General features: G+C 45.7%; 1 protein-coding gene across 1 annotated transcript in view; it reads right to left on the minus strand.

The window, feature by feature from the left end:
• The window catches only part of LOXHD1 (lipoxygenase homology PLAT domains 1), a 134,087-nt gene that overhangs the window by 40,201 nt on the left and 77,435 nt on the right, over positions 1-16,451 (minus strand). Inside the window, exons 22-24 of the mRNA XM_075840641.1 lie at positions 15,756-15,884; positions 9,387-9,551; positions 4,720-4,901 (exon numbers count right to left, since the gene is read on the minus strand). Of these exons, the coding sequence (XP_075696756.1) occupies positions 4,720-4,901; positions 9,387-9,551; positions 15,756-15,884 (476 nt within the window). The remainder of the gene's footprint in view (positions 1-4,719; positions 4,902-9,386; positions 9,552-15,755; positions 15,885-16,451) is intronic.

The raw sequence follows: 16,451 nt of genomic DNA on the forward strand, positions 1-16,451 counted from the left end.
TTCAACAGCTTTTTAGTTGGGTTCGTTTACATGTTGCGGACAATTCCGCTGCGGAGCATAGGCTGCGGTGCGGAATTTGGTGTCCGCAGCATACACTGGTTGTTGTGGACGTGTAGCAGACTCATTGCGGAATTTCTCCATTGACTTCAATGGAGAGTCAAAACTCCGCAATGAAGTCCGCAGATGTAATGTAGATGTTATGTGTGCTGCGGAGCGTATTGGTTTTACTACCATGACATTTCTTCATTCTGGCTGGACCTATGTATTTCTAGGTCTACAGCCAGACTGAGGAAGTCAATGGGGCTCCCATAATTACGGGTGACTACGTGTGTGCACCCATAATTACGGGAGCGTTGCTAGGCGACGTCAGTAAATAGTCACTGTCCAGGGTGCTGAAAGAGTTAAACGTTCGGCAGTAACTGTTTCAGCACCCGGGACAGTGACTACCGATCACAATATAGATCAACCTGTAAAAAAAATAGAAGTTCATACTTACCGAGAACTCCCTGCTTCTGTCTCCAGTCCGGTTTCCCAGGATGACGTTTCAGTCTAAGTGACGGCTGCAGCCAATCACAGGCTGCAGCGGTCACATGGACTGCGGCGTCATCTAGGGAGGTCCGGCTGGATGGCGAAAGAGGGACGCGTCACCAAGACAACGGCCGGTAAGTATGAAATTCTTTTACTTTTACTAGGGAAAGGGCTGTCCCTTCTCTCTATCCTGCACTGATAGAGAGAAGGGAAGTACTTTCACCTCAATACGCAACGTCTAGTCCGCATCAATTTAATGCCAATTTTAGGCAGAACCGTAACAGAATCTGCCTACGTTTTTCATGGCATTCTCTGGGACACTCATCCATGTGGAAGGACCTCTGAACCGATGAATCCATTGTTGCAGATCACGTCCACCCATACATGCTGTTTGTATTCCTGGGGCAGAGAGACAATGTGATATGTCACACGGCTAGAAATGTCGGACAGTGGTTGGAAGAGCACGACCAAGACTTCCAAGAACCTCCCTGGCCCTCTAATTCGCAAGGCTTGAACCCAATTGAGCATCTGTGGGACCAGCTCGATCATCTTGTTCTCTCTATGGATCCTCCCCACGCACCCTCCAGCAAATGTGGGATGCGCTGCAGTCAACACGGCTCCAGATACCTGAGACAACCTACCAGAATCTTACTGAGTCACTCACCGCCCGTCTAGCTGCTGTCCGTGCTGCACACGGCGGTTACTCTGGATATTAGCTGGTGGTCATAATAATGTGACTCGACTGTGTATATACATTAGATATACTTATTATTTTGGCTTCTTTTTACTTCTGCTATTATCAGCAATAGCAGCTTAGGTGCATTGTCTATTAGAGTCTTAGGAGGTCTGAAATATTTCTCCTGTCTCATTAGAAATCTGCTGCTCTGTCCCTACCCCTATGCTTTACACTGCTGCTCAGTTTTTTCAGATTGGCTGCTCTTGCATAAGCACAAGTCCACCACAAGCTCAGCAGGAAGTTAGTACATGGAGAACTGATTTCCTTCACATCAAGGATATAGTGATTATAAACTACAAGCAACTAAACCACCATTGAGAAACGAAGATTATCAGATAATGTAGTGTCTTGCACAGGGCTTGCTCTGGTGACCTGCATTCTGGGAAATCTCTTTACACCAGACACTGGGCAGTAATATCTGCTCAACTGCATTATAGGAGTTCAGATAAGCTGTTAGAGGTGTGAATGATGACAATCTTGCAAATAACAACCAGCAGAATTGTGAATGCAGCTCTGTGAGCCAAAACAGGGAGCTGATTAAGAATAGTGGCTCCTGCTCTCGTGCACCGGCTCAGTCATGTATTACATGGTTAGCCATTGACCACAGACTCCAGACTTGCAGAATCCTTGCAAAGATGAGTTTTCAAGGTTCAATTAGAACTGAGAATGTTGTAAGAAAGTATTAGGGTATGCGCACACGACAACGTCAAATACGTCTGAAATTACGGAGCTGTTATCAGGAGAAAACAGCTCCAGAATTTCAGACGTTTTAACAAGTGCACGCGTTTTTTTCGCGGCGTCTTTTTCGGACGTAATTGGAGCTGGTTTTCATTGGAGTCAATGAAAAACGGCTCCAATTACGTCCCAAGAAGTGTCCTGCACTTCTTTGACGCGGCCGTAATTTTACGCGCTTTTGACAGCGACGGGTAAAATGACAACTCGTATGCACAGAACATCGTAAGACCCATTGCAAGCAATGGGCAGATGTTTGCCGACGTATTGGAGCCGTCTTTTCAGGCGTAATTCGAGGCGTAAAACTTCTCCATTACGTCTGAAAATAGGTCGTGTGCACATAACCTAATGGTCCGAGGCAACGCATTCTAGAATATAGGTGCAAAGCCTGGGAGACAGAAGTGATGAGCTTTGATGGGGAAGGATGGTAACTATAGGTCACTATCTGAAAAGAGGGTGCGTGTTAGTAGACAGAGATAAGAGGAGAAATGTAGGAAGGTGCAGCATGGTGGACTGATTGATAAAGGACGTTAAAATCCATAATTGTGACAAATTTGAATGAAAAAAATACAATTGTATAATTAAAGGATAACTAAAGTTTTAAAAGAACATGTCCGAAATTTTGATCGGTGGGGGTCCCAGCACTGAGACCCCCACCGATCACTAAAATGAAGCGGCAGAAGGGCTCGGGTGAGCGCTGTGCCGTTTAGTTTCTGATCGGCTTTTCTTGGCTTGTCTCAGTGCTCGGACCCCCACCAATTAAATCTTCTGACATGACATGCCAAAGGCTTTTTAAAAGTTTAGTTACCCTTTAAGGAGTACATTGTTAGTGTCTACTTAAAGGGGTATTCCCCATTGAAACATTTATGGAATATCCATAGTACAGTATATGCTGTTAAATGTCTGATACATGCGATGACCGGTCTGGGACCCACACCTATCTCCAGAACAGGGGTCACCCGACCGCTGTCCCGCCTGGTGAGGCAGCCACCAGTCGTCGCATCCGGGCGGAGAATGAATGGGGAGGTGGCTGTGCATGTGTTTGCGGGTCCCTCCATTTATTCCTATGGGAGTTACGAAAATGGACGAGCAGGCGGGACAGGGGTTGGGTGACCCTCGTTCTGGAGATAGTTGCGGGTCCTAGAAATGGAGATGCCATAAAGGTTTCGGTTGGGAATACCCCTATAACAATACCCACTTTAGGCCTACAGTGTAATTCAGTCCTTCCAAGGTGAAGGGGCACGGTCTGTTATTTATCGCTACTACACAACCCCATGTTCATTGCCTTCAGCTCGGAATTCCTGAAATTCTTCACATGGGGGTATAAATATTCCCACTGTAGTGAGTCAAATATTTACACGAAGAGATGGAAACACAGCTGAGCGGGAAGTCTGCATGTTACAGTAATGGTAACCGGGTGAAGGAGCGCGCTCGGCTGTGACATGTACATACAACTACATACAACGTTGACTCTCATATCAACCCCCTATTTTTCATTTCAATCTGTAAAAAGTGAAATTCCACCAGATCTGCAGCGTATGATCTCACGGGAGCGGGGGAAGGGGGGTCGGATAGTGTAGTGTGAATGATACCACCCTGGCAATGAAAAGAAAGGAGGCAAAACTAAAGTAGTGACATCAGAATGGGTTAATTATTATGTGACACCAAGAACGCTTGTTGCTACTTATTCCCATAAGGGAAAATAGAGATGTCAATTACCCAGCATGCATTGCCAGTCACAGTCAATTATCTGCAAGGTGTGGCTGTTGTAAAACTACAATTCCCAGCATGCCCTGACAGTTTTAGTCACTCGTCTGCAATCTGAGGGTCTCTAGCGGTTATGGAACTACCACTTCCAGTATTTCCTAGCAGTCGGTTGCACGGCATACAGTACCTGGATGTGGAGGTATTAAATCCTGACGGTTTGTGCACCCACAAATACTTTGCAATGTAGTTGCTTTAAACAGAAAAGTTATCAGGTGCACAGAGGGTTAAAGTCTAATAGACAGAAGGTAAAACTATTACACTATATATCAGCACTGTATCAGAAATAACAATTTTTTTTTTCTACCATAAAATGAAGATGTAGCAGAGCTGAATTTGTCATTTAACGGTTTATTTTGAGCATAGTTATTAGTAACAACTAACTTACTAGGATTTCCTGAACTTCTAGGGGAAAACCACAATGTGCCACATGACCAGCTGATCTCTGCCGCATTGGCAAACTCAGCTCTGCTATATTTGTAAATTCTCTTGTGTCAAGTTAGTAAAAATTCTATTGATCTGATTTTGGGAAATCTGAGAGACAACCAATAGGGTCACCATTACAACTTACATAGGGGTTGACACTTGACTTTCCTGAATGGCAGATCTGCCTAGTTATGAAGTAATATCCCCCCCCCCCATCCCACCTGTATAACTGAGCAGATTAGCCATTCAGGACTCTAGGAAAGCTGAGTGACAATTCCAGTGGGAACGGTATAGGCATCCTGCTTTCCCAGAAACAGATGAAATTGCCTCAACGGCTGAGATTTGTATAGGTGATTGTTCTTTAGTTACTTCGATATCCGCCTATAAACCTCAACTATTGTATTTCTCCTTATTTATGGCAAAACACACAAATACATTAAAATAAATATCACATTGATGAATTGCATGATGGGTAATGGGACAAAATCCATCCCATTACCCATCATGCAATTCATCAAGTCTATTAACTTTACCTCCACAATGAACTGGTCCATAGAATTCCTCTCGAAGTACATCTTGCGCTCCCGCTTGTTTACACACAGGGATTTCTGTTGAGTGCAGACGCCATCTCTCCCATAAAGAACGATAAAAACATCGGCATCTGTCCCAGCGCCAAATATGTCGCTTGTATAAACTGTGATCTCATAGGGAACAACTGGGGAGATACAAACATAACGTCGTCGTGTTATTATCAACGCGGTCAATGGAAGAATCATTACTAAAACACCAGCAAAAAGACACAGAAATCCGCAGCAAAGGAATTTTGGGAATGTGCTTCTGGGAAATGTCATACGTCTTCTAAAGTGTCAAATTGGCCATGAGTCTATCGAGAGATCCGTGATAACAGGCAAAAATAGGACATGTCCTATTCCCGGGCCGTTCATAGCCGTGAATAGTCCTATAGACATGCATTGATTTTAATGCAACCGTTAAAAAAAATGTCCGTCACATGGCCGATTATCCCTGTCCCCTGAATAGGGCCTTAGTTTTGTATGGACAGATGTAACAAGCGCCACAATGTCACCCAGTGTCCACTGCTCCATAGACAATAAGCTAGCAACTGTGCTGCCAATGGCTAACTATGTTCTGAATCAAAAGAATGTCAAGAATTATACAAAACCCATTGACATCAATAAGTATTCATTGATATCAAAGGACACCAGCGGTCCTCCAGTAAAAGAGGGCCAATTGGACGCAGCATAGGCCCGGCAATGATAGGGTTTGGAGGGTATAGATGGTTAGGCCTCATTCACACGGCAGGGTTTCCCGGCCGGGTGCCGGCCGTTCATAAATCGTCCGGCACCCGGCTGCATTAGGAATAATAGACCCCTAATGGGGCTATTCACACGACAGATTTTTTGTCGGCCGGGAAAACCGGCCGTCAAAAAATAGGGCATGCTCTATCTTCGGCCGGGTACCCGGCCTCCCGGCTCCCATAGAAGTCTATGGGGCCGGGTAATACACGGCCATCACCGGGATGTGTCCCGAGTGATGGCCGGGTTTTCCGGCGCTTGCGCTCTATCTCCTCCTCCTCACAGCGCAGAGTGCATGTGAGGAGGAGGAGTTGATGCCATTCGGACGAATGGCATCGCTGTACACTGTGTGGCAGGGCCGGGGTGTACAGCAGGTGGAGGGAGCGCTGCGCTGGCTCCCTTCCCCTGCTTGTTTTAAAAGAGCCATGGCCCGGCGACACCTTCGATGGCGCCGCTAGCAGCTGCTGCTGCTGCGGCTGTTACTACTGTAGCGACGCCACTATAGCAGAGCAGGGAGGTATCTCCCCGCTCTGCTATGTGCTAGCCACACTTTAGCTCCTTGAAGGAGCGGAATCCCCGTGTTTTCGGGGATTCCGCTCCTGGACAGAGCGCTTGATGTCTCTGTCCATATCTGGGCAGGGACATCAGGGGAAACTCCTGAAGCGGAATCCCCGAACACATGGGGATTCCCCTTCAGGAGTTGCCGCTGATGTCACTGTCCAGATCTGCCCGGCCCGGCACGGATGCAAAACTTAATGCAAACCGGCCGGGCAAAATGGCCGATTTTACCGGCCGACACTCGGGCTCGGGAACGACCCGGTTGTGTGAATCCCGCCTTAGGGTAAGGTTAACTAGGTAAAGGGGAGGGGTTAGGGGAGGAGGGTGAGGGGGTCCAGTGGAGGTATGGTCATCCCTCTTCAATTAAAGAAGCACGCCAGGTATTGGTTGTTTACAATCATTAGCTACCTATCGCCCCAATATACATACTCAGCGAGTATTCTTTTATTTAGTAATTCCTTTCTATCAGAATTCTTCTCTTTAGTTGGGTCATGTGACAAAATCTACAGCAGTTAATGTAATTGAGAGTCAGCCTCTTCACTTCCTGATTTATGGACTGTACCAAACAGGTTCTCCACAGAGGGGACACAGAAACTTTTGTTACTAACTACTGATGAGCAGACACATAATGGTCACACAGTTATAAGTCAGGAGTTATAAGTCAGAGTCTTATATGACCATTTTATTATAACCATAAATCAGAAAGTAAACGAGGCTGACTCTCAATTACATTAACTGCTGTTGATTTTATCAGGTCAGAGTGAGGTCACATGACCCAAGTAAAGAGAAGAATTCAGATAAAAAGGAATAACAATATAAGGAAATACTCGCTGAATATATATATATATATATTGGGGGGATAGGTACCTAATGATAGAAAAAAAAACAGAGTGCTTCTTTGAGGGCATGTTCACACGCAGTGTTTTCAGGCGTAATTCGGGCATTTTACGCCTCGAATTACACCTGAATAAACGCCGCTAATACGCCTACAAACATCTGCCCATTGCTTTCAACGGGAATTACGATGTTCTGTTCCCACGTGCCTTTATTTTACGCGTCGCTGTCAAAATACGGCGCGTAAAATGACGGCTCGTCAGAAGTGCAGGACCCTTCTTGGGACGTTTTTGGAGGCGTTTTTCATTGACTCCATTGAAAAACAGCTCCAAAAACGGCCGTAAAAAACGGCGCGTAAAACGCGAGTTCTTAAAAAGACGTCTGAAAATCAGGAGCTGTTTTCGCCTGAAAACAGCTCCGTATTTTCAGACGTTTCTGGTCACTGCTTGTGAACATACCCTCAGTGTTTTGGTCAATGAATGGTGTTGTTCTCGCTGGGGAGGTCCCGGGGAACAGGGTCAAAAAAGAGGATGCAGTGGCCATTTTTTTTCCAACGTCACAAAGCGACTGGAGTCTTAGTTTCAAGATAACGGGGTAAAGAATTTAGGGAAAGTGGATGGTTTTTACTTTGCATGCACAGACATAACAGGCGCATCCCTATGTGATTCTGAGCATAGTGATAAAATGAATGAGTATCTATTGATTTCAATGTACGTCAGTTGTCCTCTAGTATAAGCAGGGTCCACTTCAGTGCTTTGCTTCAGACCACTACAATGCATTGATTTGCAGATTATTGATCAGTTCCATATAAAAATAAAGAACTACACAGCACCCAAATAAAAAGGTATCCACTAAGTTTAATGGACATGGGTGCTCCTCAAGTAAGTATTGTGTGTATGCATATGTAAGAAGTTTCCCTGTATTAGGGATCCCCAACCTGTGGCTGTCCTGCTTTTGCAAAACTATAACTCAAAACAGACAAAAACAAGGACATTTATACAAAAACACCGAAAAAGGCCATACTTACAAATGGACACAGCCAGGTCAGAAACGCTGATGAAGGCGAGTGAGCAGGTGCTTTAAATAATAATAGCCACTCCCACTAGTCTTGAGGGGAGTGGTATGTGGTGCATGGGATGTGTAGTAAGAAATAATAAATGAATAGTGTATGTGCAAGTGTAATAATGTAAAAATAAATGAATAATGGGATGCAAGTGTGTGAAACATGGAGGGATAGTGTGTAAGTCATGAGGCGCAACGTGTGTACCTGGCTACACACGTTGCGCCTCACGACTTACACACTATTCCTCCATGTTTCACACACTTGCATCCCATTATTCATTTATTTTTTAGGCACTTTACTCATTACTGCCCCCTATATTTCACTTACATTATTACACTTGCACATACACTATTCATTTATTATTTCTTACTACACATCCCATGCACCACATACCACTCCCCTCAAGACTAGTGGGAGTGGCTATTATTATTTAAAGCACCTGCTCACTCGCCTTCATCAGCGTTTCTGACCTGGCTGTGTCCATTTGTAAGTATGGCCTTTTTCAGTGTTTTTTTTAAAAAAAAACTATAACTCCCAGCATGCTCCGATGGCCTCTAACTGTCAGGGCATGCTGGGAGCTGAAGTTTCGTAACAGTTGGAGAGCCACAGACTGGGAACCATGTAGTTCCTACTTCGGTGAGCTGCTTTAGGCCTTGTTCAGATGATCAGGATTCGGGTTATAAAACCCAGACATAATCCACTACAATTCCGCTACCAATGTACGTGAATTCATGCGATACGGAAAAAAATCAATGCGGATTAAGTGAAGTCACCGTAGTTTTTATAATTTGCAGCTTGCTAATTTTTCATTGAACTTTATTAAAACTAATTTGCATGTAAATCACGTGTAAATCCGCTTAATAATTCAATGGAGCTAAAAGCTAGAGTACTGCATGTTCACACAAGTTAAAATTTAGAGTGAAAAATCAGACGGGAATTTGAAAGAAATCCACTCCAGAAATCTGCAGATTTTTTTATGTGGATTTCCAGTCTGATGTGCCGTGGATCCGCACAAGGATTTCTCCGATTTTCCCATGGGAATCCTCGTCAATAAGTGACATCTCTCCTACTTCCTTACCGTGAAGTAGATTTTAAATCCACGTGGTCAATTTCTGCGACGTCTGCACTGACATGTAGATTTCCCATTTAAATCAATGGAAGGCAGTTTGCTTACGCATTCTGACACTTCTTATTTATTTCAGTGCAGAAGTCTTATTGATTTAAAATCTGCGTCACAGAAAAAAACCATGTGATATGTCACTTATTGACGCGGATTCGGCACTTAAAAGCCGGTGGATTTCCACACATGGATTAGCCACATTGAATCCTCGCGCGGATCCGCGATCCATCAAACTGAAAATCACTGCCTACTTCATGGGATGGAAGAGGGATGTACAATGACACTACAAATCCTTCTTAAAAGACTACATACAAGGTGTATACTGTTCAGTCTGTAGATCTGAAGGAAACAGGTATCTCTCGATGGCTCCATCATCTTCTGTTTTATCCAGCCACCGCCCACACGGAAATTTCAAGCGTTGTCCAAGTGAAGGGGCATCAACTTCCACCAAGTCGAGGAACCACCCAGCAGAGCTGCCTAAAATAACAAGTCACACGGCAGTCAGAGAAGTCCTTTCCCTGTGTGATCTGCCAAATGAAACATGACAATGTCAGCCAAAAAACATCCAAGGAGCTGACAGAGCGTCACTTCCAAAACACTCTCCTCAACCCAAGCAGCTGCTCAGCGACTATTAATATTGTTGATAGATGTGACCCAAGTCCCGCAGCCCTCGGACGTCATACCTCACCTGAAATAACCTGCAGTAATACATTACTCATATATGCAACCCTCTGGATTGCAAGGCACGGGCGGAAGGGAGTAAGAGATTGGGGGGATTAGTGACAATAGTAGAAGCTACCTACTACGATTCGGATTTTAATGCAGATAATGGATCTTTTGGTCTCTTTTCTGACGCTATCCTATATCATAAAACGGTTTACATGGCTCTTTTCTCTTGCAAGGAACCCATTTTTTTAAGTAATAAAGTACCCCTGATTTTTCACTTCATTCTACTGTGCTGCCTATTTTTTGCAAATGCACGCCTCATGACAGGGCCAGCTCCTGGTTTCTGTGGGCCCTTGGGCGACACAGACTTAGTAGGCCCCTTTGTGGGGGAACTCATGGCGGCAGTAAAATGGCAGAAAAAGTCATGTTGTGCCCCCATATAGACATTAGGCCCTGTTTATGCCCCCATATAGAAGCTAGGCCCCTAGTTTGTACCCCCATAAATTTACTGCCATCTGTAGATAGTGCCACACATCCGCCCACCCAGGTAGTGCCACACTACCCTCCCTCCCAGGTAATGGCACAAAAAAGTGGTGATTATTTCAACCACAAAAATACGACATTCTCAATTGCTTAAGATTTGACCTGACCGTACTGACTTGACCCTCGTCCCCAAATAGATAAAACAAAATACAAAATAGGGAGCACTTGCAAATAGGTGAAAAAAATTAGAGCTTTTATTAGCCCTGGTGCGACGTTTCAGCTCCACACACTAGAGCCTTCGCGAAACTGCATCGGAATCAGTGGCAAAAACGTCGAAACCTTTTAGCCGCTTGCGGAGAAAAAAAGTTGCATGTTCTTTCTTGCCGCGTTTCCGCCTCTGACCTACCATTGAAATCAATGAGAGGCAAAAAAAAGCATTTTTCGAAAGACGCGGCAAGAAAATACAGACAGGTCAAAATCTGACTCAAAAATTCCTGTAGGAATTTTGAGGTAGATATTTTCTGCCTGCTAAATACTCAGTGTGAACATGGAGTAAGATGCTTCTGGATGAGGTGAAGAGAGGAAGGAGCTGAGAGAAAGTTGGTGTGGCGAAGATTCCTTGGACCCAGGGGCGGACATACCGCATGTGCAGCCGGTGCAGCTGCACAAGGGCCCCGCGTGGGAAGGGGGCCCGTTCCTCTGCTGGCCGACTCAGTTCTCAGCTGCGCGATGCTGAGGACTGAGACAGAGGCCCGTGGACCACTGGCGTAGCTATAGGGGTCGCAGCGGTCGCAATTGCGACCGGGCCCCGAAGCCAGGGGGGCCCACGGCCCCCCGCACCACATCAATAAAAAGTTACTATAGTAACTCGGGCCGCGGGCCCCTGTTACTATAGTAACATACTTTACTTACCTTCCTGGTTCCGGATCGCAGCGGAGGTCCTGACGTCAGGCGCTGTGCGCAGCACATGACGTCACAGCGCTATGCGCCGCGCACAGCATCGAGACGACAGAACTCCCGCCGCGGCCGAAGAGGAAGGTAAGATAGCCCTGACTGGCGGGGTCCGACTCCTGGGACCCGCCAATCAGCTGTTTTGAAGGGGCCGCAGCACTCGTACGAGAGCTGCTCCCCTTCATTCCTGTCACTTCATTCCGGTCACACTGTGAATCGGTTTCGGCGATTCACAGTGTGGGCGAGTAGTGAAATGAAGGGGAAGCAGCTCTCGTACGAGTGCTGCGGCCCCTTCAAAACAGCTGATTTGCGGGTCCCGGGCGACACATCAGCTATTGATGGCCTATCCTGAGGATAGGCCATCAATGTTTAGGGACTGCACAACCCCTAAGCCTACGATGTAGCAGGCTTAGGGGGCCCATGAGACAGGATCACAGATTGTGTGATGCTGTCTGCTGGGCCCTGTATCTAAGCCAATCACATGGTAGGCTTAGATACATGGCCCATGCGTGATCCTGTCTGCTGGGCCCTGTATCTAAGCCTACCACACTGTAGGTTTAGATACAGGGCCCCAGCACACAGTAATCTTATACTGTATAAGATTACTGTCTGCTGGACCCTGTATCTAAGCCTACCTTGTGGTAGGCTTAGATACAGGGTCCCACAGACAGTATCACACATGGGCCCTGTATCTAAGCCTTAGGGTATGTGCACAGACACTAATTACGTCCGTAAGTGACGGATGTATTTCGGCCGCAAGTACCGGACCGAACACACTGCAGGGAGCCGGGCTCCTAGCGTCGTACTTATGTACGACGCTAGGAGTCCCTGCCTCGCTGTGGGACAACTGTCCTGTACTGTAATCATGTTTTCAGTACCGGACAGTTGTCCGGCAGCGAGGCAGGGACTCCTAGCGTCGTACATAACTATGATGCTAGGAGCCCGGCTCCCTGCAGTGTGTTCGGTCCGGTACTTGCGGCCGAAATACGTCCGTCAATTCCGGACGTAATTAGTGTGTGTGCACATACCCTAACACATGTGTTACTAATCATTTTTTGTGTGTTTTCTTACAGGTTCGGTCGTTGGACTACGGCGGATTCCAGGACTACTTCGATGACAGCTTTTTTTTTTATTAATAAAATGGTTAATGAGGGTTGTGTTTTTTTTTTTTATTTCAATAAAATATTTTTTCTATGTCTTTGTGGTTTTTTTTAAACTATATTACTACCGCCTTAGTAATGGCCGCCGGCTGATTGACAGCATCCATTGCTAAGGCAGGGCTTAGTGTTAGCCGGTGCAGAGGCTAACACTAACCCCCTTTATTACCCCGGTACCCACCGCCACCAGGGGTGCTGGGAAGAGCCGGGTACGATCCAGTACCTGACCATCTGTAGTGATGGTCGGCCACTGGGGTGGCCGCAGGCTGGTATTATCAGGAGGGGAAAGGCCAGATACAGTGGCCCTTCCTACCCTGGTGATGCTGCCTGCTGCTGCTTTATTGTATCTGGCTGGTTATGAAAATGGGGGGGACGCCACGTCATTTAAAAAATAATTGGAAAGAACGATGTCGGGTCCCCCCCAATTTTCATAACCAGCCAGATACAACACAGCAGCAGCAGGCAGCATTACAAGGGTGGGAAGGGCCACTGTTTTTGGCCTTCCCCAGCCTAATACTACCAGCCTGCGGCCACCCCGGTGCCTGCCCGTCACTACAGCTGGTCGGGTACTGGTTTGTACCCGGCTCTTCCCAGTACCCCTGGTGGCGGTGGGTACCGGGGTAATAATGGGGGTTAGTGTAGACTCTGCACCGGCTAACATTAAGCCTCGCCTTAGTAATGGAGGTTGTCAATCAGCCAGCGGCCATTACTAAGGCGGTGATAATAAAGTTTAAAAAGATACAAGCACATAGAAATTTTTTTTATTGAAATAAAAACACAACCCTCATTAACCATTTTATTGAGAATAAAAAAAACGCCGTCATTGAAGTCCTCGTATCCGAAGTCCAACAACCGAACCTGTAAAAAAAACACAAACACACAAAAATAATCAGTAACACATAAAGAAGCAAAATTATTATTCTTACCTTTCCTGGGTCCAGCGCTGGAGCCGCAATGTCAGCGAGCTGGGCCCTGTATCTAATCCTATCATGTGTGATACAGTCTGCTGAGCTGTGTATCTAATCCAATCATGTATGATACTGTGCTGGGCCCTATATCTAATCCGATCATGTGTGATACTGTCTGCTGAGCCACTGTATCTAATCCTATCATGTGTGATACTGTCTGCTGAGCCACTGTATCTAATCCTATAATGTGTGGTACTGTCTGCTGAGCCACTGTATCTAATCCTATCATGTGTGATACTGTCTGCTGAGCCACTGTATCTAATCCTATCATGTGTGGTACTGTCTGCTGAGCCACTGTATCTAATCCTATCATGTGTGGTACTGTCTGCTGAGCCACTGTATCTAATCCTATCATGTGTGATACTGTCTGCTGGGCCACTGTATCTAATCCTATCATGTGTGATACTGTCTGCTGAGCTGTGTATCTAATCCTATCATGTGTGATACTGCCTTCTGAGCCACTGTATCTAATCCTATCATGTGTGATACTGTCTGCTCAGCCACTGTATCTAATCCTATCCATAGTTTATAGGGTCGTAGTGCTATAGATATGCTATGCTGTCTCCTATACACACACTTTTTTTTGGGGCGGACACATATGTATTGGGGCTATTTCCCGGACATTTTAAGCCCTGAGGGTATGTTCACACGGCAGCGTCTGTTACGGCTGAAATTACTGTGCTGTTTTCAGGAGAAAACAGCACCGTAATTTCAGCCGTAATGGCATGTGCAGGCGTCTTTTGCTGCGTCCACTACGGAAGTAATTGAAGCTGGTTTTCCATGGAGTCCATGGAAAACGGCTCCATTTACATCTGAAGAAGTGACAGGCAGTTTTTTACGCGCCGCCTTTCGACAGCGGCGCGTAAAAAAAAATGACCATCGGCACAGAACATCGTAAGACCCATTCAAATGAATGGGCAGATGTTTTCCGACGCTTTTGAGCCGCATTTTCGGATGTAATTCAATGCTAAAACGCCCAAATTACGTCCGTAAATAGTGTGTGTGTGAACCCAGCCTTAGTGACGCCCCGGCTGCTAGTGCTGCATTGTTGGGTCACTTAGGAGACCCAGCGATGCAGCTGAAAGCGGACCGTCGGCCATGAGAAGTTTGCGGGGTGGGGGGGGGGGGCCCTGGCACATTATCTGCACAGGGGCCTTTTGCAGTCTGTGTCCGCCACTGCTTGGACCTCACACCTGAGACTAGGTTACTTGGTCACTGGCCCAACCTAGCAGAATTCCTGCAGCTTCCATGCTGCTCTGTAGTCATTGGTACCGCGCAATTGGAATTACCAACCCAAAAAGTCATGCACCCTGCAACTGGGAACTGCATACAGCGGACCATAGAAGGAAATATAGAAGTGAAAGACCTGCAATGTTTCCTATCAAATTTGCTGTAGTTTACTGTATTTTATATAAGCCTTATTAAGTAGTGTCCTACAAGATACTAATGGGCAATAATATGTTTTGTATAAGTTTTATGCTTTATGACATTTTGCACTTTTAGGTACTGTCACTTTAAAAAATAAATGTACATTTGCAATGCACTGTTTTGCAGCCTATGCAGAAGAGGTTTTTTTCTAGAAGTTTCCAATAGGAGGGAGGAGCTTAGATTATATATAGTGGGTCCTTGCCCAGACATGCTAGTTATACTAGTCATTCAGACTAGTTAGTAGTATGTGTTAGAATCAGTTCAGTTAACAGTAAAGTGGAGTTGCTCCTGGGTTCATCCATTATAGATAGTGCTACACCCTCCTTCCCTGTAGATAGTGCCACTGGGGCTTCCTCTAGGAGTGAAATTCTCAAGCAGAGCGTTGCCGATGCTCTGGACGGGGACTCCGCTAATGGAGAAGCCCCTGGCAGCACTATCCATATATGGACTATGACATATATGACATCAGGGGTTCCTCTGGGAGTGGAATCCCCGTCCAGAGCATCGGCAATGCACTGGTTGAGGATTTCACTCCTAGAGGGAGGCCCAGTGGCGCTATATACAGGGGGGGGTGGGTGTAGCGCTATCTACAGGGAGGGTGTGGCACTATCTACAAGGGGTTGTGTGTGGCATTATCTACAAGGGGGGTGTGTGGCACTATCTTCAGAGGGCACTGTGGCACTATCTACAGAGGACACTGTATATATAGGGGCACAGACTGGGGGCCTAACTTTTATATAGGTACCCAAACTGGGGGCCTAACCTTTATATGGGGGCACAAACTGGGCCTAACTTCTATATGGTGGCATAAACAGGGCCTAATTTCTATATGGAGGAACAAACTGAAGTTTATCGCCCAAGGGCCCACATAAACCTAGAGCCGGCCCTGAGATAGATATTAATTAGATAGATAGATAGATAGATAGATAGATAGATAGATAGATAGATAGATAGATAGATAGATAGATAGATAGATAGATAGATAGATAGATAGATAGATAGATAGATAGATAGATAGATAGATATACCTTTGTTGTCATGGCCAATTTTGATTTTTTTGAGTGACCCAATATCCACCGCCTCCACTGTAAACACATCAATTTTCCCCCTTTCAAATTTGTTCTTGTTGGTTTTGGATGCTTTAAGATTCATAAAGCCTAAGAATAAAACATGGAGTATAATTCATATTCATATTGAAACAACCAGGGCTGGAATGGCAATGAAACAACAACATTCTTATTTAAACCCAGAGGTTGAGACTGTGTGCATACAACCTTACCCTGTAACTTTGGGCTAGGGGGACAAGTAACGGCCAAAAGAGGAAGATGTCTTCCCAAACTTTCCTTATAAACCCATAAAGGGAGGGGGAGAAAAACCGCCCATGCCCAATTAAACACACCCTGATAGGGTAAGGCCTAAGGCTACCAAAGGCCGAGGGCATGTATGGTAAAATTGTACAGGGACATCCCCTAGCCGACTAGCTAGATTAACCCTTTACATGCATCCCAGTCTCTGGCACAGCGGCTAATACGCCTGAGGGTCTCCAAAAACTTGTAGCTCACAGCTGAGAGTTTTCTACAATTGTATCCAGTTTAAATAATTCTCTGAGCAAAAAAGCCTGGACTCCAGAGAGATGGATTTAGTTCACAGAGGATTGGCTAGACTAGATACAATTAGATACAGCTGCACATTCTGTCTCCCCGGAAACCGTCGCAAGCAGGAAA

This window comes from Rhinoderma darwinii, chromosome 1 (genome assembly GCF_050947455.1).
Source record: "Rhinoderma darwinii isolate aRhiDar2 chromosome 1, aRhiDar2.hap1, whole genome shotgun sequence".
NCBI lineage: Eukaryota > Metazoa > Chordata > Amphibia > Anura > Rhinodermatidae > Rhinoderma > Rhinoderma darwinii.